General features: G+C 47.1%; 4 protein-coding genes across 4 annotated transcripts; all 4 read right to left on the reverse strand.

Annotated features, from left to right (window-relative positions):
- Window positions 1-1,141: 1,141 nt before the first annotated feature.
- On the reverse strand, window positions 1,142-6,112 carry rnf103 (ring finger protein 103). The gene is given in 12 exon segments (XM_079352696.1): window positions 1,142-2,256; window positions 2,259-2,280; window positions 2,282-2,670; window positions 2,673-2,771; window positions 2,774-2,857; window positions 2,860-2,992; window positions 3,548-3,634; window positions 3,720-3,852; window positions 3,966-4,388; window positions 4,808-4,923; window positions 5,095-5,243; window positions 5,409-6,112. Coding segments are annotated over 12 exon segments (2,055 nt in total). The 5' UTR covers window positions 5,635-6,112; the 3' UTR covers window positions 1,142-2,062.
- A 5,040-nt stretch (window positions 6,113-11,152) lies between these two features.
- On the reverse strand, window positions 11,153-16,825 carry abhd18 (abhydrolase domain containing 18). Its single transcript, XM_079352740.1, is given in 16 exon segments — window positions 11,153-11,263; window positions 11,266-11,305; window positions 11,307-11,335; window positions 11,579-11,712; window positions 12,247-12,404; window positions 12,408-12,437; window positions 12,787-12,888; window positions 13,097-13,186; window positions 13,287-13,425; window positions 13,570-13,595; window positions 13,992-14,078; window positions 14,168-14,243; window positions 15,790-15,890; window positions 15,974-16,058; window positions 16,219-16,327; window positions 16,640-16,825. Coding segments are annotated over 15 exon segments (1,284 nt in total). The 5' UTR covers window positions 16,311-16,327; window positions 16,640-16,825; the 3' UTR covers window positions 11,153-11,168.
- A 1,368-nt stretch (window positions 16,826-18,193) lies between these two features.
- Window positions 18,194-20,701, reverse strand: igbp1 (immunoglobulin (CD79A) binding protein 1). The gene is made up of 3 exons (XM_079352722.1): window positions 20,176-20,701; window positions 18,789-19,121; window positions 18,194-18,664 (listed from the first exon to the last, which is right to left on the reverse strand). Exons 1-3 carry the CDS (start codon window positions 20,668-20,670, stop codon window positions 18,392-18,394), a joined length of 1,101 nt encoding a protein of 366 aa, XP_079208848.1. The 5' UTR covers window positions 20,671-20,701; the 3' UTR covers window positions 18,194-18,391.
- Window positions 20,702-20,968: 267 nt separating this feature from the next.
- magt1 (magnesium transporter 1) lies at window positions 20,969-25,769 on the reverse strand. Its single transcript, XM_079352723.1, has 10 exons — window positions 25,615-25,769; window positions 24,978-25,147; window positions 24,786-24,903; window positions 24,492-24,632; window positions 24,261-24,401; window positions 23,935-24,024; window positions 23,422-23,485; window positions 22,812-22,886; window positions 22,619-22,709; window positions 20,969-22,498 (listed from the first exon to the last, which is right to left on the reverse strand). The coding sequence occupies exons 1-10, from the start codon at window positions 25,693-25,695 to the stop codon at window positions 22,483-22,485; spliced, it is 987 nt and encodes a 328-aa protein (XP_079208849.1). The 5' UTR covers window positions 25,696-25,769; the 3' UTR covers window positions 20,969-22,482.
- Between the last annotated feature and the right edge of the window lie 211 nt (window positions 25,770-25,980).

Genomic DNA, 25,980 nt, shown 5'->3' on the forward strand with positions numbered 1-25,980 from the left:
TTCAGGTCATACAGGGTGGAGTTTTGTTGGTCTGTTTCTGGGTTTAAAGTCTGATTGGCTGATATCGTTGACGCGTTAACGACACAGTGTTATAATGAGTGTTAAAGCGACAGTTGTCTTGAAGGAAAGTTGATTCTTCAACTGAGAAACACAAATATCAGAAGCTGAGGGTTTAACTCATTGTTCTTAAGAACATGTGACACGTTGGAAGCTTGAATGGCTGTTTCTTTGTGATGACTTGAACGCAGCATGACGGCTGCAGACAGAAGCCCAGGCTGCTGTTTCAAGGCTTTAATATGAATGTTGCAGGTGTAAAGGGGGGGCCGAGTGACCCCGCCCTCTGTGCCTGTGACCCCGCCCTCTGTCTGTGACCCCGCCCTCTGTGCCTGTGACCCCGCCCTCTGTGCCCGTGACCCCGGCCTCTGTGCCTGTGACCCCGCCCTCTGTGCCTGTGACCCCGCCCTCTGTGCCTGTGACCCCGCCCTCTGTGCCTGCTTCAGATGTTACAGCAGTGGATTCATTCATTGGGGGTCCTTTGCATCTGTTGGGCTTATGTCGTGGTTCTCAACTGACGGTTTAGGACCCCAAAGTGGGTCACAGATGAGATGAAGTCACATAATTAAAACGTGCTGAAATCCTCACACAGCGGGGACGAGGGCGTAAACACTACGACGAATGATTGAAAGATGTCACGGTTCATTTTGACATTTATAGATTTTGTAAAAGGCTTACACTAATTGCATCACTGTTTTTGACTGCAGGTAGTTCAGCATGCAGGGACTCGGGTCAGGAACCGGAGAGTCACTGGTCCAAGTCCTGGTGCGGACCAAAATCTGTTCTGCTGGAGAGGGTCCAGTGTTTGGGTTGCATGTGTGTGAGAAGCATGTCTCTACAATAACACAGTGTTAGAACAGAAAATAAAATATTCAATGTTTGCATGTGAAGACGCCTGAAGAGCAGTCATAGTTTGAAAAGTGGGCGGAGCCTGAATAAGATTTATAAGTTTGATCACAGCAGCTCAGGTAACTCACATAACTCACTTAATACCTTCAGCTTGATGTTAAATTAAAGATTAGCAGGTGATGTCCTTCATGTAATCAGACAGGCTGTTCTCTCACTGGTCACAAAAATGAAACAAAAACACATTACAGACATGTTTTATTGCACGAAGAAGTGAACTGTGACGTCTCTCCTCTGACTGTTTCCTCTTTAAACATGGCTGACAGTAGAGTTTGGATTATTTCATCATGAGAGCACCCGACACCCACAGACTAATCTGTACCCCGTCTTCATCTCCTTCTCAGTCCGGTCTTCACATCTCGTGGGTCAGTCTTCAGGCCCCCTCCCCCGCCCCCCCATGTCCGGGCTTCACCAATCAGCAACCTCTGTTGTTGACAAATAAAGCCGTAAATCCGTAAGTGCAAAAAAACTGCAGTTCCTTGAGTGTCCACTTGAGGCCAGCACGTGTCACACCCGGCCATGCTGTAATGCCCATTTTAACAGCAGAAATAAACTTGTTAACAGCCTTGTTATTTTGTTGTGGATGGTTTCTGTCTTCATCAGAACACACCACAGGGGCTGATTAAATAACTCTCTGCATGGAGGCTTGACTCATTTGACTGCAGGCGGCCATGTTAGCTGTTAGAGAGAGAGAGAGCGTTTCAAACATGGGGCTCAGCATGGTTGGCTTAAAACACACATTCAGAAACTAACTATGGAGTCACTGAAACTACGCCCATGTTTTTGTAGTGTATGAACCCCCCCCCCCCCCCCCCCCCCCATCATAACTTCACCCCATGCATGTTGATAACAGAGAAGTGCTGAGCTAGCTTTGAAGCTAGGTAGGGTTGGTTGTTGTTGTCGTTTGTAAGGATTGTTTTGACAGCTTAGACTCATGAGACAAAGATAACAGAGAGGAGAGGAAAAGCACAGAAGATTCAGTTTGATCAGTCCTGCAGGTTTTTTTCAGCTGCTTGGTGCTAAGCTAGCTGTGCTGCTAACAGACTCAGAGTCACTAAGCGTAAAAACAGAGAGGAGAAACACGGAGGAGTAGAGCGCTGTATCACTCGTGCACTGAGCTGCTCGCTGCTGCCCTCTGCAGTTTCTTCTTGTAGCTTGGCCAGCGACACACGGGGCAACAGTGTCGGCCCGACGCCAACCAGACCATGATGCATTGCTGGTGGAAGGCGTGGCCACAGGGCAGACCCATCAGTAACTCCTCGTTCATAAAGTTCTCCAGACAGACCACGCACTCGAGCAGTGCAGCACGTCACGCGGCCATTACCGACCAATCGCAGGGCGGATGCTCCGGCAGCCTGTCGGCCGATGTTAAGTCTCTGTTGCCATGGCGACAGCTCGATGCTGCATGGTCAGTGTGTGTTCTGCTGTCCTGGGCCGAGGATGATCCCTGGGGCTCCCTGCTGCTGGGACCTCTGTCATGTGACTCATCCGTCTGCTCGCTGCTCTCCGAGTCTGACCTTGAACCGTCCGTCTCTGACCTTGAACCGTCCGTCTCTTTGTCCATCTCTTCATCGGACGCCGCCCCTTCCTCCCTGCAGACAGCTCTAAACCTCCATGTGGGCAGGGCTTTAATGTAGTCCATGTTCACTAACGGTCGGAGCCAGAGATCAGGGAACGCCAGCCGCTCCAATAAGAAGTTTGGATCCTCGTCCAGTCCGAGTGGTCAGACGGGAGCTGCTGGAGGGAGGCGATGGGGTGGAGTAGGTAAGAGGTGTACCAGTCCCACAGACTGGCCAGCCACTCCAGGTTGTGGTGCTGTCCTCCTGATTTCTGACGGCACAGCGTCGTTTCTTCTCGAAGTAGTCGACCAGCAGGCCGTGTGCCAGGTATGTGGACAGAAGAGAGCCGGGTGGGACGAGTAGAACGTCCAGTCCGCTCTCACCAGACTGGCCAGCGAGGTGGTGTCAGCGTAGCGCAGCAGCTTCAGACTGTAGCCATACAGAGCGTCCAGGTAGGGCAGCTGCAGGAGAGCCTGGAGGGTGATCATTCACAGATTAGTAATCCATTTTCACCCAACAGTCAGTTAGTTAGTTATTGACAAAGGGGACATATTATGAAAAATCCTTCATTATGAAATAAATCCATTCCTTTGTTTGTGCTCTGTATACCGTCTTACCTCCCCAGGTATCTCCCCCCAGGGACTCCACCTGCAGACTACAGCTAAACTTTTGCACAGGTCGGCCATTTTTGATTCTCTCTACAGAGGAGTGATGTCGTCAGTGAAACTCAGGGGGCGGGGCTTATTGCATTTAAAGAGACACACACACCAAAACAGAGCGTTCAGAGAGAGCTGGTTTCTACAGGGTCACATGACCTCCTCTGCTGCTTCATTCATGTTATATTTGGACCCAAGCTCAGAAACACAGATGTTTCATTCAGACCACAGGGGGCGCTGTTTGAAGAGATGGAGAGGGGGATCATTTGTCCCCTTTAAGTCAACCATGCCTAAACCTGCTGAATATACAGGCGTTAAATGCTTCTGTTTAGATCAAGTTTAGGTTCTGTGTTTGCAGAAATGATTTCATACCAGAACAGGAAGCCAGGACACCAGCAGGATCGAGTTGTATGTTCCAAGAGTCCGGATCAGAACCACAAACCGCTTCACTGTCGCTCCCTGATGACAAAGTAAGAAGAAGAAAATCAATAAAACGAATCAATAAACAATAAACAACCTTCAAACAGACGGGTCAGGAAGTCACCTGAGTGATGAAGAGGTCCATCCAGGCCAGCAGGTTGATCAGAACCAGACTAAGGACGAACAGATCGTTGACTTCTGGCTGCACAGACCGCAGGAACGTATCCATGGCAACCAGGGACAGGAATTCCCCTGTACTGTGTGTGTGTGTGTGTGTGTGTGTGGGGTCAGAGAGAAAGGGAAATTAAAAGTTAAAATAACTCATTTAGGGTAAAAGTTGTGGATGATCATTTCCAGGATCAATCATCACCTGTTGCCATAGCGATAGATGCCCTCAGGCATCTTGAGGATGTAGGCGGGGCCCTGTGTCACGCCGATCTCCGATAGGCTGCTGTAGTTGTCCCAGTGACGGATGTCCACAAAGATGAAGTCGATCCTGCCGGTGAACTTGACGGACAGCGAGGAGAAGAAGGCGGGCGGCTGCGACAGACGTGCAAACAGAAACATCTTCACGGGGTGTGCCGGGTCAAAGCGCCACTCCTCCTTCAGCTGCTCAGACCGACGCAGGGTTTTGATACGCTGAGAAACATGTGATGTCATCCAGCGGAAAATGTGCTCCGTCTCGATGCGCCGGCCGTTGTATTCTCTGAGCATTACTTTTCCCTTAGACGACGACGTCTGAGGGACCGACATGATGAGAGTGGAGCGCTGCCAACCTCGCCTGATACACGACCTGAGAGGCGGAGCAAGAGAAAGTATGAACAAGATCACACACACACGAAGATACACACGATCAGACACTACTTCCTAAACGTGTGTGAAGTGTGTTGTTGTAAATCCACTCTGATCCTGTATCTGATCATGTCTATAAACCCCTCTATTTCAGCCCTGCTCAGAACAGGCTGTTTCTGTGTCTGTAGCTTTAAATATGTAAATGAGCTGTGTCTGGCCACGCCCCCTCTCTGGAAGGGCTCGGGTGTACTCGCTGCTTTCTGGCTCCATGTCCTATTGTTTACGGTGAGAAGGCAGACTCAGAGGGCAGAACAAACACCTAGCTGTGGGAGTGTCACCCACCTGGGGGAGACTGAGACTGAGCTACTGCCGCCCCCCTTTCATACTGGATTATTAGTCAGACCAGTACAGGATTCTCACCTGTAGTCATTGGAGCAGTTAAAGGTTCCAGTTCTGATCCCAAACTGGGACACTTTCTGCACCATCTTCCCCCAGTTGGACGGACTGAGGAGAGCATCCCGGTCCTGGGCGATGACCTGCAGGGACATAAAGACAGTGTAGGTGTTAGTGTAGCTCATCGAAGAGTTCAGTTAGAAACACCTGCTGCACACACACACCTACATTAAACAAAGAGACACTGAAGATTTGTGTAAAAGGGGGCGTGTCCTCCTCACCGTTTAAACATCCTGTTACAGGTGTGTTTTTACCTGAACCAGCCAGATGCCGTCTTTGGTGTCCTCCACTAACTCGTAGAAGTGCATCTCTCCGCTGAAGTTCGTGCTGCTCGAGTCTCCTGCCTCCGTCTGCTCCGTCTCCTTCTTCATGGCCGAGTACAGCTCTCCGTGAGTCAGCTCACCTGAGGGGGGGCGGGGCCAGAGAACCATTGTCAATGACCAATCACACACAGATCTATAAACTCTAATAGTTCACATTAAAACTGTGCTTTAATAACACTTAGGATTTCCCTCATGACGGATTCTGACCAATCAGAAACCATCTTTAAAGGGTAACGCCTCCTTACCTGACTTCTCCACGAGCTCGCTTACGTCCTTCTTCTCGGCGAGTCCCGAGTATCCCAGTCCCCGAGTCTCCAGGATGGTCTTCAGCTTCTTGTAGCTTAGAGAGACCGGGTCCACCAGCTGGGTGGAGAACATCCCGGTCTCGTACCAGACCACGGCCTCGAAGATCCGCGCCAGCATGAAGAGCAGCAGGAAGTACAGCAGCAGGAAAAAGAGGCGGAGCCACATCCTTTGACCCGGACCAGAGACCAGCAGAGACCCCCAGAGACCACAAACTGTCTGTAACCCCCAGACTACAGAACCATGGACCAGCCCGGTCTGTCTGTTCGTGGATGTACCTGTCTCTCTCTCACACACACACACCTGTCTCTCTACACAGCTGTTAGCTTAGCTTAGCTTAATCTCAGATCTGTTTATCCGCAGCACATCATCATCAGCCCTGTTAGCTCGTACAGCTAGCACCGTTAGCCTATCATCGCAGGCAGGCCTTGGTGATGTAACAGCCAAAAACAACCAGGTAACGGGGTCTCGTGACGTATCTCAGGTGTCAGCTGCACGCGCTGCAGGGTCCCCGCTGAATGTCCGCGGCGCGTGCGGCTGTCCGGTCCACAAGTTCACATTAAAAACAACAACAACATTGACGGAGATCTGTCTCTGCTCCGATCAGCTGTACACCGCGGCGCTGACGTCATATCCGGCGCCACCTCACGCATGTAAACAAGCTACAAAATTAAAGTCTCCGGATGTTATAATCATGTAGTTTATTTCGTTACTTTTATATTTTATACATATAATGTATATATTTACATAGAGTAGACCGATATTCATTTTTGTTATTTACTATCATTTTGTTTCCATTTATTTCATTATTTCACATTTGTTTTCAATATTTCGTCTGTTTTTTAAATATATTTTACAGTATTTAATTCATATGATTGCTGTACATTTTACAATCTTTGATTTTAGCAGCTTCTTTTATTAAATGTAATGTTTCAATAATTTAGAGTTAACGTAATATTTGGGGGGTTTTTTAATCAGAAAAGTTGGAAGTTATTTTCTTTCATCAATTTTAATGCATGTGAATTCTCCCCCACATTTAATACTAAATCATTTTAAACTATTAAAGATGACACTTTAATGTGTCACAGTTTGTGTGTCCGTGTATGTGTTTGTCATTGTGTATGCATGGTGAAGAAGCACAGCAGTTGGTCTCATTAATAACTTTATTATTTTTAATGGCACAAAGGGGAAAAAAACAAATCACTGATCAAACCTCCGTTTGTGAAGTTTACTGAATCTGCGCGTTGTTGTGAAACATTTGAAAAGTTAAATGTTTGTAAAAATCTGATATCCTTATTTAAAAAACAAAACACTCAATCTTTGAATCTACAATTTTTAAACCAATCAGGACATATTTTAGATGCATTTTATAAATTGTAGAAATGTGGTTATTTAAAAAAGACATCGAGAAAACCTGTGCATACAAACAGGATGAGGAGTTATCAGAGGAAGCTGCAAGAACAACAAACAAACATAATGACAGAATGGCACACAGATGTGGAGGTTCACATGAGAGCACTCATAAACAAGAAAAAACACTTTCTCATGAGACAGTGATGGTCCGGATCTGTGAAGAATTAAAACGCTAACCAATCAGAAGATTAATTAATTACCAGCAAAGTCCGTTTCTTATGTTACTGAAGTCCCAGACAGAACAGAACCACAGAGCCGTGGGACAAGGCAGGACTTCAGCCGCCTCTGTTCTTTGGCGTTCCTGGTGTCACGAAGCTGGCTCTCTTATAACCTGGCTAGATCACCATGGTAACGGACTCTGAACTCATAACCTGATTAGGGCCAGTTTATGCTCAGACTTACAGCAAAGTATTCTCGTTTTTATTAATAGTTAACTGGAAACCATTAACCAGAGTTCTCAGATCCTCTGCCTGATGACTGTTTTATCTCAACTTGATGGAATTGTAAAGTTAGCTTTTTAATGCCACAGGACCACGTTGTGCAGTCAGAGAAGAAAGCTGCATGCATCACACCACAGAGCCCATGTATTTAGATCAGTGATGTATGTCATGAAACATCCTCGGGTTCTTACGAGGGATGCAATGATGAATAAGCTCAACATCGACCTGTCGACAGACATCAGACAAATCTGATGTGTCCCATCAATTTAACGATGGCTTCAAGTCCAAACTCTGTTTGGGTAAACGTCGAACATGAGAGAAAATGTGCAGGGCATTATGGGAGTCTCACAGCGAAAGAAGTAATAAAACTAATGTCGTTTTCACCACAGACTGTAAATATTAAAGGACGAAGCCTGAGTGACGTCAGCCGTCTGTTCCAGCAGGGGGCTCCAGAGGCTCATCGGCAGCAGCCGCCATGCTGGTCTCATCCTAACTCTGAGTCAACGGACAGGCTGAGGGCTGGAGCTGAGGCAGGGTTTATGCTGTGTTCCAGTTGAAATTGGAAGTAGGATATTATGAGTTTCCAGTCGTAAGTGTCAAATGGAACGGCCCCTGAAGTCGTGTTTACTAGTAATTCAGTTGCCCCAGTTATGCAGCGTACCATTTACCTCGAAGCTGGGAATGACATCACACCTGAGAAGAGCGTGTTCCAGTTGCAAGACAACGTGCAAGATGCTATCTGTGTGACTGATTCAATTACACAAAAAGAGGAGCAGGCGGTGAATAAACATTACAGTTACAGCTATAACAGAAGGTTGATGAAGTCATTCCCAGCTCCGAGGTAAATGGAACGCAGCATATAACCTCCTGAGGAACTGTGGATAACACGTGTATCATTTTCAAACTGAAAACGACGCGGTTTCTAAAGAAAATCAGCCCGTGCTGTGTGGGCGTGTTTAAGCTGTAAAAACGACTTCTTTGTCAGTCATGTGACTTCCTGTGTTCCTGGAGCCAGCCTCTAGTGGACATTCGATGAACTGCAGGATTTTGCACTTCAAGGCCGGAGGTTGCTCCTTGGTATGAACATACTGTATGTATCCCCCATCATTTGTTGTACACAGCTGGTTTTACAAAGAAAACCGATAATTAATTGATTAGTCTTTATGTATTTATCACAAACTAAATCAATTCAATACATATGATTTTCATTTGGCAAACTAATGACATTATTTTAACATTTATTCCCAAATATACAAATAAGAATCTGACACCGTGACAGGTTGTGATTATTAAAGTTTAGAGATGTACCGTGTGCAGCTGTCACGTTACACGCAGCAGCAGTGTGACTGAAGCAGAGAGTCGCTGGTCGATAACGCTCTCCGTTTACTCCCAACTTGTCAAACCTGCACGCTCAGAAAAAGGCACGTTGAACTTGTTTTGTGGTAGACCCCTCAGGAAAACACCCGTGGTTACCGTGGTAACGGTACGGAACCTTATCTGTTCTAAGTGAGTGTCGGGGGGATTTTACCACAGGTGTGAGGGTGTTGTGTTAGCTTGCCTTGTTAGCATGTTAGCATTTTTCCAGATCAAACTGTGTGATTGATATGAACAAAAACAAAAATCGGTTCATTTCAAACAGACTCTACAGTGACAGAGAAATGGAAATAAAGGGGGGGGGGGGGTCACACAGAAATCACGAGTGGATTAAAAACACGACGGTAATGTGAAAAATACTGGAATAATTTATATATAAAATTATTATCTGATATCTCTCTGTGGTCAGTACGTTCTATGATTAATTTAGTAAATACTGCAGCTTCATTCAGTGGGACCAACAGTCACTTATACCAGTGTTATATTTCAGTCACATGTTCATAACACTGTGTACAAGTCAGATGTAACCTGTGCAGTCACTAACTTCATGTTTCATGTAAAGAGATCTTAACTGTAAGCAGACACGTTCTGGTCTGCGGACAGCTGCAGGTCCAAACGCCGGCTCGCAGCAGCTCTGTGTAACTTCAAACACATTTCTAATTCAGCTGACAGAGCTGTTACTTCAACTGTCCCCCGGGGACGAATAAAGTTTTTTGAATTGAATTGAGAGGCAGAAGTTGCACCTTAAATCTTACACCTAGGTTCTAGTAGGTCTGACAGTCCTCAAATGTTGTTGTCATGGCGATGGTTTTAAAAGGTGAGCCTGAGCAGAAGACGGTTTCACCAGCTGTGCGTGTTCTTTGGGATCGATTATGTCCAATCACAGAGGACTGTGAGGTCACCTTATGAGGTCGTTAAAGTTCCCACCACTAGAGGGCACTGTTGTTATCTGACAGTAGCTGCAGACTGAAGAACCTCGTCGTAATGATTTGTCTTATTTTTGACCTTTTTCTACAAACACTTGAGTTTGTGTTTGTGGATAAACGTCGGTGAACTAAAGTTTATTTTCCTCCGTTCTTCTGTTTAAAGACGATCAGACACGAGAGGAACAAAAAGTGCAGGAAGACAAACGCTGCTCTCTGATTGGTCACCTCATTCTGTGACAATATTTTGGTTATTTTGGACGTCACGCTCCATCACTAGAGATGAACATTGTGTCTCTGCGGTAACCAAACAATGAGAGAGTGGACTCTACCGCAGAACGTAGGAAAGAAGTTATACAGAGCTGCTGCGAAAGGACGCTGGTCCCCGTCCAGGTCCAGACTCTTGTTCCGGTCCTGGTTCAGATCCGATGATTAGGTGCAGGTTGGGATACTTCAAAGAGTATCTGTTGAATGCGTCGTATATGGGCCTGTCTGAAAATAACACACACATACCAAATGTTGAAGAGCCAGAAGTCACCTGACAGATGATGAAATACTTTTTAATACCACGATACAACCTCTTATTTTAATGACCAATAATATGAAAGAGAACTGAGACCTGAAGGTCTGCTGCAAGAGAGAGAGAGAGAGAGAGAGAGAGAGAGACAGAGAGAGAGAGAGAGAGGGAGAGAGAGACTGACAGAGAGAGAGAGAGAGAGAGAGAGAGACAGAGACAGAGACAGAGAGAGAGAGAGAGACCGACAGAGAGAGAGACAGAGAGAGAGAGAGACAGACAGACAGAGAGAGAGACAGAGAGAGACAGACAGACAGAGAGAGAGACAGAGAGAGACAGACAGACAGAGAGAGAGACAGAGAGAGAGAGACAGAGAGAGAGAGAGAGAGAGACAGAGAGAGAGACAGAGACAGACAGTGAGACAGAGAGAGAGACTGACAGAGAGACAGAGAGAGAGACTGACAGAGAGAGAGAGAGAGAGAGAGAGAGAGAGAGACTGACAGAGAGAGAGAGAGAGAGAGAGAGAGAGAGAGAGAGAGAGAGAGAGAGAGAGAGAGAGAGAGAGAGAGAGAGAGACGAGAGAGAGAGAGAGAGAGGAGAGAGAGAGAGAGAGAGAGAGAGAGAGAGAGAGGTGAGTTCTGCTCCGTCATCATTGCAGCTTTGTTAATTCATATTTATTCCACAGTGGATTCATTTTAGTGTCCCAGCTGTCACACGACACAGTTCTCATGCACGAGTTACAGAAGCTTCTAGAGCAGCGAAAAGAGAAACGCTGTTTGTTTTTCTTTAGTCCAGACTGCAGACGATACGATTATCGTCCCTCGGGCTAGAACAGCAACGACTGAGACACAGAAACATCCAGAAACACGGTCTACAAGTTCTAATGGTGCCGGTACAGACACTAACACGCTCGGTGAGTTTGTCCGAAGCAGCGCTGCGTACAGGCTGTTTGTAATAAACGGGTATCATTCCTTTTTTCTAGGATTTTATGAGAGTTTGGATTCGGGCTTATTAACGACCTCATTTCTGCGTCCTGGTTTACCTGAAGACGTTCTGTTTGAAGAGGTACGCGCTGACGTGTCCTCCGTTCAGGTACCTGACCTCACAGCCAGGCCAGATCTCCTGCAGACTGAGACTCCCGTACGAGGGATGTAGGCGTCCTCTTTGGCCTGGACACACGATGATCAGACTGGTGTCCACGGGGACTGGGAAGGACGGGAGGACACAGAACATTTAGGACAAAAGACACAAACATTATGACCCCCCCTAACCCGTCAGAAACCACAGGAAGAAGAAAATCTGAAATCTTTTACAAACATCTCGACTCTACACCTGTAAATGTGAAACCTGCAGCTCTGTTAAAAACAATAATAAGAGTTCCAGTTTAATCCGAAGACGAGGAGAACTGTCTTCATCAGGATCTCATGTTTGTCCTCTCAGCTTATTACCGGAGAAGTTGGCCATGTGGGTGCACTCGTCCATCACTCCCTTCATGAAACTGATGGACTCTCTGTGCAAAGATGGCCGACAGCATTTGTCTGCATCCGTCTTCTTCCCCGGCTGCGTGCTCGCTCTGATGTTTCTGAAAAGAGACAAAGTTTGGGATTAAAACCTTTACAACGATAACAGGAAGAACGAGTGACTTTTTTGATCCAGCCTAAAACTAAAACAATCTGCTGTTAGGCCACGCCTCCTCCAGAGACACGCCTCCAACCCCCGTCTGTGTGGTTGGAAATGTCTGCTGTCCCTGCTGGATGTGGTCCCTCACTCCGCGGGGTTTAATGACAGTATGTTTTCTCTAAATGCAGGACGGCGTTCTGACGAGGAACGAACGCTGGTGAAAAGTGGCGTCACACGCCTGGTCCACAATCGCTGCGTTTCCCTGCACACTCCTTTCAATACACATTCAGGGAGGGGACTTTTTAACTGCGTCCGTTCTGTGCAGAAATGAAGGTGCAAGATGCAGCATTTTATACTGGTTTACTGCTACGTGGGATGCATCCTTCTCTTAATCCCATTTAGACCTAAACAAACAAACTCCCTCTAAAACAAAGTAACGTTTGAGAACCTGAGGATTAAAACTTATAAATCAAACACTCGGAGAGCTTTTGATTACCTCTGCATGGAGTCCGCTGTGGTCCCACTGCTGCTAACCGAGGACAGGAACTGGTCTACATGGTCTCCTCCAATCAGCAGTCCCCGTCCAGCCCTCTGTCCGGTTGTGGTCCTTGTCCTCAGAGAGACCCAGCAGGTCCTCCAGAGACCCTGGGTCCTTTAAAACTCCCGACACATCTTAAAGGAGTCGGCCTGAGCAGCCGAGCAGAGAGCGAATATTTAAAAATCTGACTGATGAAGGGTTGTCATGACAACAGAATGTTTAAACTTGGATATCGACTCTGGTAAAAGTCAAATATTGAAACCTTTTCCAAAACAAAGGAGACAAAAATAGAAGATCTTTGTAGGCACAGATCAAACACTTGTTCTTTTTTTTATTGAAGTCTACGTATGTATCTGTATGTGCATGTACGTGTGTGTGTGTGTGTGTGTGTGTGTGTGTGTGTGTGTGTGTATACTGTTTGTTTTCATGCTCTGCCTGTGAAGCTGAGGCTGTTTTTAAATGTGCTAAACAAACAGACAGTCGGTGTGCTGGACTCACCCCGCAGTACTCCAGCAGATTAATGATCTCCTCTTCATACACTGAGTTTATAGCATACTGCTTCTCCAGCTCCGTCCAGTTCACTGCTCTACTGAGGACACCCTACACACACACACACACACACACACATCACACACACACACCACACACACACCACACACTTTTTTATTTAGACTTTGTCCCAAATGGGAAATTCTCCTTCACAGCGTTGAACAGGTTTGACAGTTTGGGCTGCGCTCTGTGGCGCCCCCCAGAGGGCATGATGCATGAATAAAAGGAAGTGACCTCATCGGTCATGTGAGTGTGTTACCGTGGTGAAGACGCTGGAGGCTGTGGACCAGGACAGACAGGGAACCAGAGGAATCGGCTTCGGCCAGTTAGTGACCGCCAGAGACGCCATCTTTAATTAAATGAATCAGGAGGTCAGAGGTTAAAAATACAAAGAGTCGCTGATGACATCACAGCGTGTTTGAACGAAGCTTTCTAAAGACTGTACTCACGTATCCTCCCATAGAGATGCCAGTCATTCCCAGAGGCCAGTAACCTTCCCTCTGCAGCCAGCGGAGCAGCACGGTGGACTCCAGGATCAGGGCGCCCCCCATCACAAACAGGTCCGACACGTTCTTCAGACTGGACCTCCTGAGCGATCACACAAACACCTCATGTTTACACTCTTTGAAGCTCAGTCCGGTTCAGATGATTAAATACAGATCAGTATTGTGTCCCTTGAAGGAAACACACATCAGGACTGTTGTTACTCTGAGAGATGAAGAGTGAACTCACTGCTGGTCTTTGGGTTTACGGTATCCATGTGAAGGCGGGTTAAGAAACAAACTGATGATCAGGGAACACAAAGAGAAGTTTGAAAAGAAGGGATTTGTTTGTCCTGGTCAGTGTCTCACAACAATCTGATGAATAAATAAAAACTGAATAAACAAAGGTCGGACATGTGCTTTGGCAGCGTGCCCAGGAGTCGTGTACACGTGGGAAACACTGAAGATTAAATATGTTGAAACATTTTATATTGTTTTGCACTTTTGTTGATTTGGGTAAAAGTCAGAGTCAGGTGGAGTTAAAGCGCTCGCCCTCCGTCGGCCTCCTGCAGGCCCACACTGTATTTTCACGTCTACCACCATGATGGTATGCAGTTTAAAAAGGGGCAGCCAATCAGAAGCCAGATTCATCTGGGTGTGTTATAAAAGGATATAATACGGATTCTCCAGAAGCAGAGACGCCATTCCTGCTTCTTTGACCATCGGACGAGCCATCAGGGTCCGCCGACGCCAGAAAAACTACACACACACACACACACACAGTATCAGGTTAACATCAAAGTAAGAGAGAGAGTGTGTGTGTGTGTGTGTGTGTGTGTGTGTCTTACATGGTCTCCTGTACCGGCAAGCTGGATACATACTGGTCTGTGGTTCTTCCACCTCTTAGGAACAATAAACTGGAACCTGAAAAATTAAACAAACAGGTCATCAACAGGTCACCGACAGGTCACAGAGGTGACTAGATCACAGAGAGGTCACAGACAGGTCACAGAGGTGACTAGGTCACAGAGGTGACTAGGTCACAGAGAGGTCACAGACAGGTCACAGAGGTGACTAGGTCACAGACAGGTCACAGAGGTGACTAGGTCACAGAGAGGTCACAGAGGTGACTAGGTCACAGACAGGTCACAGAGGTGACTAGGTCACAGAGAGGTCACAGAGGTGACTAGGTCACAGAGAGGTCACAGAGGTGACTAGGTCACAGAGAGGTCACAGAGGTGACTAGGTCACATACAGGTCACAGAGGTGACTAGGTCACAGAGGTCTGTGGTTCTTCCACCTCTTAGGAACAATAAACTGGAACCTGAAAAATTAAACAAACAGGTCATCAACAGGTCACCGACAGGTCACAGAGGTGACTAGATCACAGAGAGGTCACAGACAAGTCACAGAGGTGACTAGGTCACAGAGGTGACTAGGTCACAGACAGGTCACAGAGGTGACTAGGTCACAGAGAGGTCACAGAGGTGACTAGGTCACAGAGAGGTCACAGAGGTGACTAGGTCACAGAGAGGTCACAGAGGTGACTAGGTCACAGAGAGGTCACAGAGGTGACTAGGTCACAGACAGGTCACAGAGGTGACTAGGTCACAGACAGGTCACAGAGGTGACTAGGTCACAGAGAGGTCACAGAGGTGACTAGGTCACAGACAGGTCACAGAGGTGACTAGGTCACAGAGAGGTCACAGAGGTGACTAGGTCACAGAGAGGTCACAGAGGTGACTAGGTCACAGAGAGGTCACAGAGGTGACTAGGTCACAGACAGGTCACAGAGGTGACTAGGTCACAGAGAGGTCACAGAGGTGACTAGGTCACAGACGTCGTGTGATGTGACGCTCGGAGATGGTGAAGGATTTGAACGGGTTGACGATCTGTCAGAGCAGAGACGTAGAGTTTAATGTGTTCCTTCTATCATGCTGCAGTGACACAGACGAGTCTCACATCTCCCCAAAAACCAGTCCATCCCGGTGATATGCAGCAGTTTAGATATTAAAGTCACACACGAGGAACCAAAGGTCAAACTGCAGATAAAAAATAATGTGAAGAATAAAAGAAGCTCAGCTGCCAGGATCAGCACAAACGTTTTTTCACCACTCTGCACGTTTCTGCTTTGTAACCTGGACAGAGGACTCACGAAAGGTCAAAGGTCACTGTGGAGGTTTCTGTTGTTTTTTTGGTGTTTTAGTATTTCTTTTGTTAACATGGATTAACAAAAGACTCCAAACCTGGCTCTGACAGACTCTGGATCAGTACCTGGCTCTAACAGACTCTGGATCAGTACCTGGCTCTGACAGAATCTGGATCAGTACCTGGCTCTGACAGAATCTGGATCAGTACCTGGCTCTGACAGACTCTGGATCAGTACCTGGCTCTAACAGACTCTGGATCAGTACCTGGCTTTGACAGACTCTGGATCAGTACCTGGCTCTGACAGACTCTGGATCAGTACCTGGCTTTGACAGACTCTGCTGGCAGGATTCCAGGGACCAGGTGTTCCAGAGGAGAGATCAGGAACCCATGGTGGATGTGACAGTCGGCGTGCTCCTCTGTCTGGACACAAACACACAGATCTCTATAGATACATGTTAATAAGTTCTGTTCTTATGAAACAGGAAGTCCGGACTGATGAGGACCTTGTTGATGTGAACTGGATAATCCTCCGGTACCAAAAACTTGCACTTCTCTCGGTCCCCGACAATCTTACGAAACTCAAATATCCTGTAAGACATCAAATATCAGACATCAGGTAAACATCACTGGATCAACATCTGGCTCGGTCTGTGGGGACTTGTTGGGAACTGTTCCAGTCCCAGTATGGACTGAGGTCTAGAAACAGTTCTGCCCATGTAGCAGCACTCTTAATGATCTGGTTCTGTACCGCTTGAGGTCTTCAGGCTTCCCCCATCCTCCGATGAAGAGTTTGGATAGGAGCAGCCGTCTGTAGAAAAGATCAAGTCTGCTCACACCCATGGACCATCAGCTGGCATCTACACACACACACACACACACACACACACACACACACACACACACACAGTTTTTAATATAACTTTAATAAAAACATTTATAAAGTTAATAGTGTAACGTTAATAAACACATTTATAACTGATGAACTTAAATACAAATAAAACTTCAGCGAGGACATTGAAGCGCGTGCGCACAGCAACGTGACATGAATGAAAAACTAAAGAAACACCTCAGAGAGGAAATAAACAAACCTGCAGAGCTAACTCAGCTAAGTTAGCCTGCTAATTCATTATCAAACCGCACACACACACACACACCTGACACACACACACCTGTCACAGGTAAAGTAGCTCAGCCTGCACGCGCCCGTCTGCTTCTCTTCTGGACTTCTTCACCCTCCTGGCTAACTGCTACAAGCTAACAACTCTGTCCTCAGAGGACGAAGGACTTTAGTCAAGCTACTGCAGCTTCTTCTTCCTCTTCCGGTAGACACACGCTGCAGCTGACGTCACATCAAAACAAGATCCGGTTTCTTTCCAAAATAAAACTACGCACGGAAGTTAGTCATTTCCAGTGGTTATTCTGTTAGGCACACGATTTTCATTTAATTCAATTGAATTAAAGACATTTTTAAGTACTTTTGTGTATCTATTTTTACAGTAATTGGTAAAATATATATATATATATATATATATATATATTTTTTTTTTTTTTTTTTTTTTTTTAAAGCATCCTGCATACCCCCCTTGGGCCCCCGGGTCTCCCACTTTGAGGACAATGACCAATAGATTGAAGTCATCATCAGGGGCTCTTAAAAAAACTTCTACAGAGGTTTGAATCTGCTCTTTTGCTCCTTTCCTGCACGTCATTTCACAATCTCCCTCCATCCCTGTTTCTGACTCTATCACATGTGATCAACCATTAAAAGGTGTTAAATGTTGGAGTACGTGTGTGTGTGTGTGTGTGTGTGTGTGTGCTTATTAAGTCCTGTATGTCCACTCTAAATGGACATTAGTTGTATGTTGATTCTAGCTTTTATTATAAATTAATAAACAATATAGTCCTGATCCAACACTGCAGTCCGTTGATTGGTCGAAAGAATCCCTTTCCACGTGACAGTGGTGTGCAACGCCGCTCTGTGGACAGAGCTGCCTCGGGGTCACTGACCTTTGTTTACTGTGTCGGGTTCTTCATCTTTGTTAAACTCATCGGCGGTCTACACTACATCCCACTGCTGTGATGTAGTCATGAGGGCACAGCTGGCTGCAGACACAAACCGGACCACTGGTGGAAATGGGGTGTTCAGGTGTGTATGTGTGACCATGTGCTCAATAAATACCTGATCCACCTCTGGAGACAGTCCAGTCTCTGGGAACCTTCTTTTGGGTGTCAAAAGCTGAAAGTTTGAACCCCTGACCTAAAGGACCAGGACCTGCAGTAAGTAGCTTTGGCAACTCTCCTATCGACATGAGCCCTGGATCAAATGATCCGTCCAGCTCGACCTGATTCTGACTCAGCTGTTCAAGGTTGCTCCAGGAGAAACGGGGCCTCAGGACGGTTACCTTCTTGCACAGAGCGTGGTAATACAGCACACTCACGGCTTTATTATGAAGCGTGCTCATCTTACAGGCAGAGAAAAAACATTAAAAAAAAGGGACCGGCAGTCGAGTCCGAGTCTGTCTCGAGTCATTTTAGTCTCATCTTAAACGTTCAGCTGCTCGTCGTGCTCTACTTTGCAAAACAACTCGGAGAAATAAACAAATTAAAAATAAATGTCTCATCAACATGCCCTCAGTTTTTACTGCAGTTTCTCTTTGTTCAGTCAGAGACCTGAGCCTGATACGTGTTTATTATTGATCTTCATCTGATCGACTGACGCAGTGACATTTAAACAACAAGCTGCAGATTTTATTAACATTCATTCAGAAACAGCACAGAGGAAACGACAACATGTTACATCAGTCAATCAGCTGGATGAGCAATAAGTCAACAGGTTGCTGTTTGGCGACCTTCTCATGCGGGACAGTTTCAAGGCCAAACTGAACAGGGTCCAGGTCCTGGACTCTTCAGTCTAACAGATCCGGTCAGCCCATGTTGTGACGGTTTCCATAACCTCTACGGTGATTGTCTTTCCAGTCATCCCAGTTTCTGGCCTTCATCAGAGAGTCCTCATCATCGTTTTCTGCCTTTTTCTCTTTTTCTTCTTCGTCTCTTTCCTTTGCGTCAGAGTCCTCGTCCACAGTGACCCTGCTCGGGATTCCCTGGTCAGGCAGAGCTCCGCGTTTCTTGTGCTGATCGTACCAGTCATCTACTGTCATGGTGGGAAGGCTGGGATAGCCCGCTCCGAAGACGTGAGCCTGGAGGTAAGAAACACAGAGAGTCAACAATCAGTCCATCAGGAACCTTCCATGATGTTAGGAGTCAATGAGTGTGCACAGACGTGATGATAAACGTGTTTCTAGAAGCCCTCCTCGGTCTCACCTGCACAGCATCTTTGGTGAGGATGAAGGGTTTCATGGGCGGTCTGGGGGGCTGGTTTGGGGGTCTGGCGGTGTTCTGCTTCAGTCCGTCCATGTTCTTCAGGATCTCCTCCTCCTGCTCGATGCTCTCGATCTCCTCCAGACTCACGGTGATCCACCTCCTCACGTTCAGGAGGTAAAACTCTCTGCTGGTCTCGTCGTCCGCCCGGCCGCTCTCCACCGCGCCGCGCACGTCCGACAGTCGAGCCTCCAGCTCCTTCTTCTGGCGGTAACGCTCAATCTTAGCCTGCCGCTGTGTTGCCATGGCGACCAGGTCTGCCGAGCCTGCGGCGGGCTGGAAGAGGAACGCCACATCAATCTGTTAGTGTTTCCTCGGCATTCATTCAGAAACTTCCTGACGTCCTCACGCTTCACTCACCATCTCTGCGGCTTTAAATTTAAATTCCTTAGTCTGACAATAAAAACTGTAAAACCTGTCATAAGCCCCTCCCCCTTTCAGCTCCTTCCTCCAGCCTGCTGTTGCTGGACGATCCGGCCCCGGAGCATTTAGTGCCGACAAGTCGGGATAGATCAAAAAGAAGCTCTGATAAGTTTATCTAAAATCATTTGAGTGAAGAGTCTCTCCCATCTTCACTCGTTTCACACACTCAGTCTCTCGATCTGTATCTGACAGCAGCCGCAGCAGACGGTCGGCACGGTGACGCTCCACCTGACCCATGACCCGGGTTCAACACGCCCGCCAACCAGTCCTCCACATCTGTGAGCTGAGAGGTCAGCTTCATGAAGGACTGAAGTGAACACACAGAATGGGATCTCCTAACCTTCACTCCACAGGAAGGGTCTTACTGTATTTCAAAATAAAAGCACATAGCAAGTAAAGGACTCGCAGCTAAAGACAGCACATTCAAAATAAAAGCCTGACAAGTTTTAGTTCTCAACATGAAACATGCAAATACAAATATTTAATCGCAGTCCTCAAACTAAGATCGATTTAAAGAAGGACAACACGACTCATCATCACCTCCATGTCTGAAGTGTACTATTTCACCTCCGACTGAAGCTGTGTTATTGGATTTATGTTTTCATTGTTTATTAATTAAGTTAAAGGAATCTCTTCAGCCGCTTGACAAGCGGAGGTCAGTGAGCTCAGATTGAGAGGGGGCCCTTGAGGCCCTGGACGCCTTCGGGGGCCAACAAACCAAAGCAGTGGCCAAAATGTGCAAATTCTCCAATGACAGTAGGGGAGCCCCCTCAAGGACCCCCATCTGACAGTACGCGTCGGGACACGAGCAGACAGGATGGTCGGGAAAATATGGGTTGCCGGTTCGGGTCCCGGTGCAGATCCCCCCCCGCCGCCCCATCTCATGAGGGTCTAAATGTATGTGTACCTTTGCAGCAGGCAGGTCTTTCTGGGACTCTTCATCTGGACTCTCCCTCCTCTTCGGCAGGTCGAACCTGCTCACGTGGTACTCTCTGCACCTCACCAGGAAGTCCATGAAGTGGTCCCGGGCGGTCTGGACCGTGCTGAGCCTCTGGTCTCTGCTGGTCTGCTTCAGGGTCAGAGCTCCGAGCAGGGCGGGCAGCAGCAGGTACTTCAGGTCTGCGGTGGACACCTCCTCCAGGTCTTCGTTCCGACTGAACAGGTCCAGCTGAGCCACCATCCGGGCCGCGTCCTGCAGGAGGCTGAGTCCGCGGCGGACCCGGACCTGGACCGGACTGGATCCGAGAGGCTCGTTGGTGCTGTCCACCTCGTCGTAGATCTTCCAGCCCTCATCCAGCAGCTCGCTCAGTTTAGGAGCCTCAGACCCGGACCTATCCCGGACCTCACCACTGGACTCACTAGACGCCATCTTTTCTCCACTTCCGGGTTCTGTCTTCTTCATTTGTGTTTTTTTTTGTTTCCGCCCCCTCTGGTCAAATAAAGGAATTACATCTGAAGAACCAAGAGCAGGGATGTCAAGATATAAATAAATAAATAATATAATAAAGATATCACTTTGTTCATTTTTTAAATTTACTTTACTTTAATTTACTTATTTACTTTAACTTTAGATTCTGCTCCTGAATGCTCTGGATCTGATTGGACCAGAGAAGGTAGGCGGGGCTTTGGAGGCCGTTTTGGTCGTTTAATTTGTCTTATTAATAAAAAATAAAAAAACTGGAATAAAATCAGACCGTGAAACGAGTTAAAGGCACTTTAATATCAGAAATAAATCCAAACTGATACGAAACATTTAAAGCACTTTGTTTCAAACAGGAAATTAAATCTCTTTTCGCACCGTCTCAGGTGAATCTCGGCTCATGACAAAGAAAATCCTCAAAATGTGAACATTTATTCTGTTTCTGCACAACGAAAACCTGCAAGCACGAAAAACACAAACCAACCAAAATCCCAACACAGGTAAGTTCCAGAAAAGATGACGTGATAATGAACTCAGATTATTTATGTTTGATTATCATGAAGTTTAGATTTTATATTATTTAAGATGAATTTATTACGTCTGTAAAAAAAAGCCTGACAGAGAGAAGAAGTCTCTGATTTGATGTTTTTTCATCTCTCTACCTTCAGGTGATGGATCAGAAGCGTACCTGCAGGTAAAGGGCGTTAAGGCGTTACGTCATTAAAGACACGGTGTGTTTCTGTTTCACTTTAAAGGTATAATACGCAACATTTTCAACATTTTTACATCAGACTAAATAGAAGTGAAACTCCCTCTGGATCTCTTGTTCTCAGCTCTGTGTTCACGCTGACGCTTCCTTCAGCTTGTTTTAGGGCGCACTCACACCAGGCTGAGTAGTCCTGTGCTGTGCTTAATCACGACTCCCCCCCCCGCTGACCTGCACTCACGCTGCTCCAGGACCAACCGGAGCGCACTGACCTCGGTACATAATGTCATAACATAACACATGCACGGCGTCACCTGATCATGAAGCGGGCTTGAACAGCGTGCTCGTGCATCATCTGCGTCCAAGCGTGCCGAGGACGTGAAACTTACAGGTCAAACGAGCTGGACTTTAGAGGGGAAGTGTGCAGATCGTCTCCTGTGAGTGCACCTTAAGTTTCACTCCCCCCCCCCCCAGCAGTACGCTCAGCGGACCATGTGCCCAGTCGAGGACGCTGGATATAAAGGCATAATGGCGGAGAAGCAACAGAATTTACAAACGGCAGAAAAAGACAGATTTTGGTCTAAATGACATCAAAGAGATAAAAACACCTTCATTCATATTGTACATTCACAATAAGTGTTATTATTATTATCATGTTTAATGATGCTATTTTAAATTCAAACTGAGTGAGGAACACACCTATCTTTTCTGTTCATTTCTGACCAAAGTCATTCAAGGTCAAAAGGTCAAATTAAATGTATTAATTTATAAATATATCTGATTCTTGTTTCACATTCAAAACACACAAACAAACAGACGACACGTCATCATGAACCTGTTTCTGGTCCAGTTGAGACGTCGCTGAAGATCTCTGAACAGTTCATCCATATTTGGCACAATCTGATCGATGTGATAAACAGCTTGTCAGTCTTTGTGAAGGCACAGAGTGTGTGTGTGTGTGTGTGTGTGTGTGTGTGTGTGTGTGTGAGCTGACACTTGGATTATCTAACAGACGTGTTGTCGTGGAAACCCTGCCTGATGACGGGGACTTCCTGTCCTGAGTTTGAAGCTGTGAGGATGCCGTCGCTTTAAGACAACAGAAAGCTGAGCGAGAGAGAGAGAGAGAGAGAGAGAGAGAGAGAGAGAGAGAGAGAGAGAGAGAAGACTGTGAGCCAATAGGAAACCAGCACATTACAGCAGGTTAAACAGGAAACACACACTCACCTGTACGGGTACCCATGATACTTTGCTCTGAAGATGGACAACAGCCAGCTGAAGAAGAGCATCACTAGACCCACACCTGCCACACACATGACTGACACACACACACACATTAATATGTTTAGGTAATAAACAGCTGCATGTGTGTGTGTGTGTGTGTGTGTGTGTGTGTGTGTGTGTGTGTGTGTACACTTACTCTTCCTCTTTCCAATGTCTAGTTCAGAGGTAGCCGCCTCACACAGCAGGACCATCCCCATGGTAACAGCAGCATCTACATACAGGTAAAGGCTCAACAACACAGGTGAGGAGTGACCACCAGCACGCTGAAGAGGAGGGGGGACAGGAGGAGGAGGAGGGGGGACAGGAGGAGGAGGAGGATGAAGAGGAGGAGGAGCATAAGGAGGATGAAGAGGAGGGGGGACAGGAGGAGGATGATGAAGAGGAGGGGGGACAGGAGGAGGAGGATGAAGAGGAGGGGGGACAGGAGGAGGAGGATGAAGAGGAGGGGGGACAGGAGGAGGAGGATGAAGAGGAGGGGGGACAGGAGGAGGAGGATGAAGAGGAGGGGGGACAGGAGGAGGATGATGAAGAGGAGGGGGGACAGGAGGAGGAGGATGAAGAGGAGGGGGGACAGGAGGAGGAGGATGAAGAGGAGGAGGGACAGGAGGAGGAGGATGAAGAGGAGGGGGGACAGGAGGAGGAGGATGAAGAGGAGGGGGGACAGGAGGAGGAGGATGAAGAGGAGGAGGATGAAGAGGAGGAGGATGAAGAGGAGGAGGATGAAGTGTTAAACTGATGAAGGATACTGAAGATGAGGACGATGTGCGTCTCAGCCACAAACTGAGCCTGACTGCTGCCGTGGATGTAACTCTGAAGAACAAAGACAGAAACAATGAACGAGGAGGATTTACAGTCTTATCCATTTAACCACACACACACACACACACACACACACACACACACACACACACACACACACACACACACACACACACACACACACACACACACACACACACACACACACACACACACACACACACACACACACACACACACACACACACACACGTCTGTGCCTGAGCTGAGCGTGCAGTGAAATCCACCAAAACACAACAGAGCTGAAACATGTAGAGCCGACACACGGGGCCCCCTAGTGGAGAGGGTCGTCATGACAACGAAAACATTTGAGCTCAGGGCTTCCCTCCATCCATGAGGAGAAAATAAGGAGTGTGTGTGTGTGTGTGTGTGTGTGTGTGTGTGTGTGTGTGTGTGTGTGTGTGTGTGTGTGTGTGTGTGTGTGTGTGTGTGTGATTTACCACTTGTCCGGTGCTCGGGTTCTTGTGAGCGTAGGGCGGTCCTCTAATGTGATTCCACATCTGACCTGAAGTCATGATCAGCACAAAACACTGAAACACACACACACACACACACACACACACACACACACACACACACACACACACACACACACACGATATAAACATCCAGATATGTGTGATTATTTATTTACGTAGATCTACACACACAGACATATTGTGTTTTTGTGTGTACATAAAGTTGTGTACATTTGTGTGTGTGTGCGTGTGTGTGTGTGTGTGTGTGTGTGTGTGTGTGTGTGTGTGTGTGTGTGTGTGTGTGTTACCAGAGCAGAGAAGGCCCACACATTCCTGTTGAACAGGAACTCCAGGTTGTGTCTGCGCAGGTAAGCGAGTCCTCCGATCACAGCGAGCAGGAGGCCGAGCAGCAGAGGGCCGGCGTAGTTAGGAGGTCGAATCACTCTGATCTGAGAGACGGGACACTCTTCATCATCATCATCATCATCATCATCATCATCATGATGTCACTGTGACAGGCGGCTCCAGGTGAGTCGTACCTGTACGTCCGTCCTGTCGGCCACCCAGCGAGCGAGCTGCTCGGCAGCGAAGCCTCGGACCTGCAGCTCGTACGTGTCGGTGCGACGAGGTTTCCCTTTAGACGGGAAGTGGAGGAAGGTCGGAGCAGAGTTCATGTTCAGCTGAAACACACACACACACACACACACACACACACACACACACACACACACACACACACACACACACAGAGATAAAGATGTTGAGAGATAATCAAACCACTGATTGATTTGCAGCATGCGTTAACGGGGGCGTGAGGACGGCGCCTTTCTCACCATCTGGAAGACGTCTGATCCCTCGTCGAAGTCGACGGAAGCGAAGAAGACTTTGTTGGTGAAGGCAGACGAGTATCTCCAGGAGTTAGCCAGCACCTGGAACTCCTCGTCTGCTTGTCTGAGATTGAAAACATCCATTAAAACAACTAAACGTTTTGACTGCGAGCTGCCTGCGTGGTCACTCGTGGTTACCTGCAGACGCCGCACTGTCTCTGCGGCTGCAGCGCCGTGAACATGATGACCACCGAGTAGTTCCTGGGCGGAGCCTTGACAAAGCGTCTGAACTTGTCTCCGTTCATCCTGATGACGGAACGCTTGGACGCCCAGTCCATCATCTGAGACACTTTCTCCGACAGCAGAGTCTACGGACACACGACACACCAGGAACACGCCGCGTGATGTCATCATGGAAGAGACAGTCTGCACACGTTTATTTACATGATTTATATTCAAAACAGCCAGAAAGGGATCCTGATGACCCCCAACCTCAGACCCGTTCACACACCCTCAGACCATCAGGACCTGGTCTAAGACTGTGAACGGTCCCACAGACTCAGGTTTTTAAAAAAGCCTCTTTTGTCTTCTGGATGTTTTCTTATTTTAACTTTGCTGAGATTTACAAACATAAAGTTCTCTACAGATAAATGTGTTCAGCCTAGACCACTAACACCATTATAACCATCATCACTGAGGTTTATTTAACGTTTAAAGTCACTTCCGGTCCTTATCTGACAGACTGACTGGTCTGCTGTGAACTTCTTTAAAAAAACAGGTTTAACTTGTTTGTAAATGTTTTTAAAGTCTGTCCGGGCTCCACGTGACGTTTTACCTCTTTCTTCTTCTGCGCTTCAGCGGCTTCATGCTGCAAAATAAAGAAAACAAACAGCGAGATCCAAAGTTTGACAAACATCGTGCTAACACTGCTAACAACTCTGCAGAGTCCTGTCAGCTTCTGATTGGCTAGCTCGTAGCCAATCAGAGAGCTTTACTCCTTCTTCTCCGGTTATAGTAGATTCAAGCGGCCTCGTGCTCACTAGCGCCCTCTACCCGGGGTTTGGGTTCTTCTGCATGTTTTATGTTTTAACTTCTCTTTTATTATTTTAAACTCTGTAGGTTTGGTTCTCTACAAATGAAATACATAATAATCTCAAAGTGACCACAGGGACAGCTCTCTCAAATGTTTTCACTTTGGACG

This window comes from Symphodus melops, assembly GCF_947650265.1.
Source record: "Symphodus melops genome assembly, chromosome: 9".
Taxonomy (NCBI): Eukaryota; Metazoa; Chordata; class Actinopteri; order Labriformes; family Labridae; genus Symphodus; species Symphodus melops.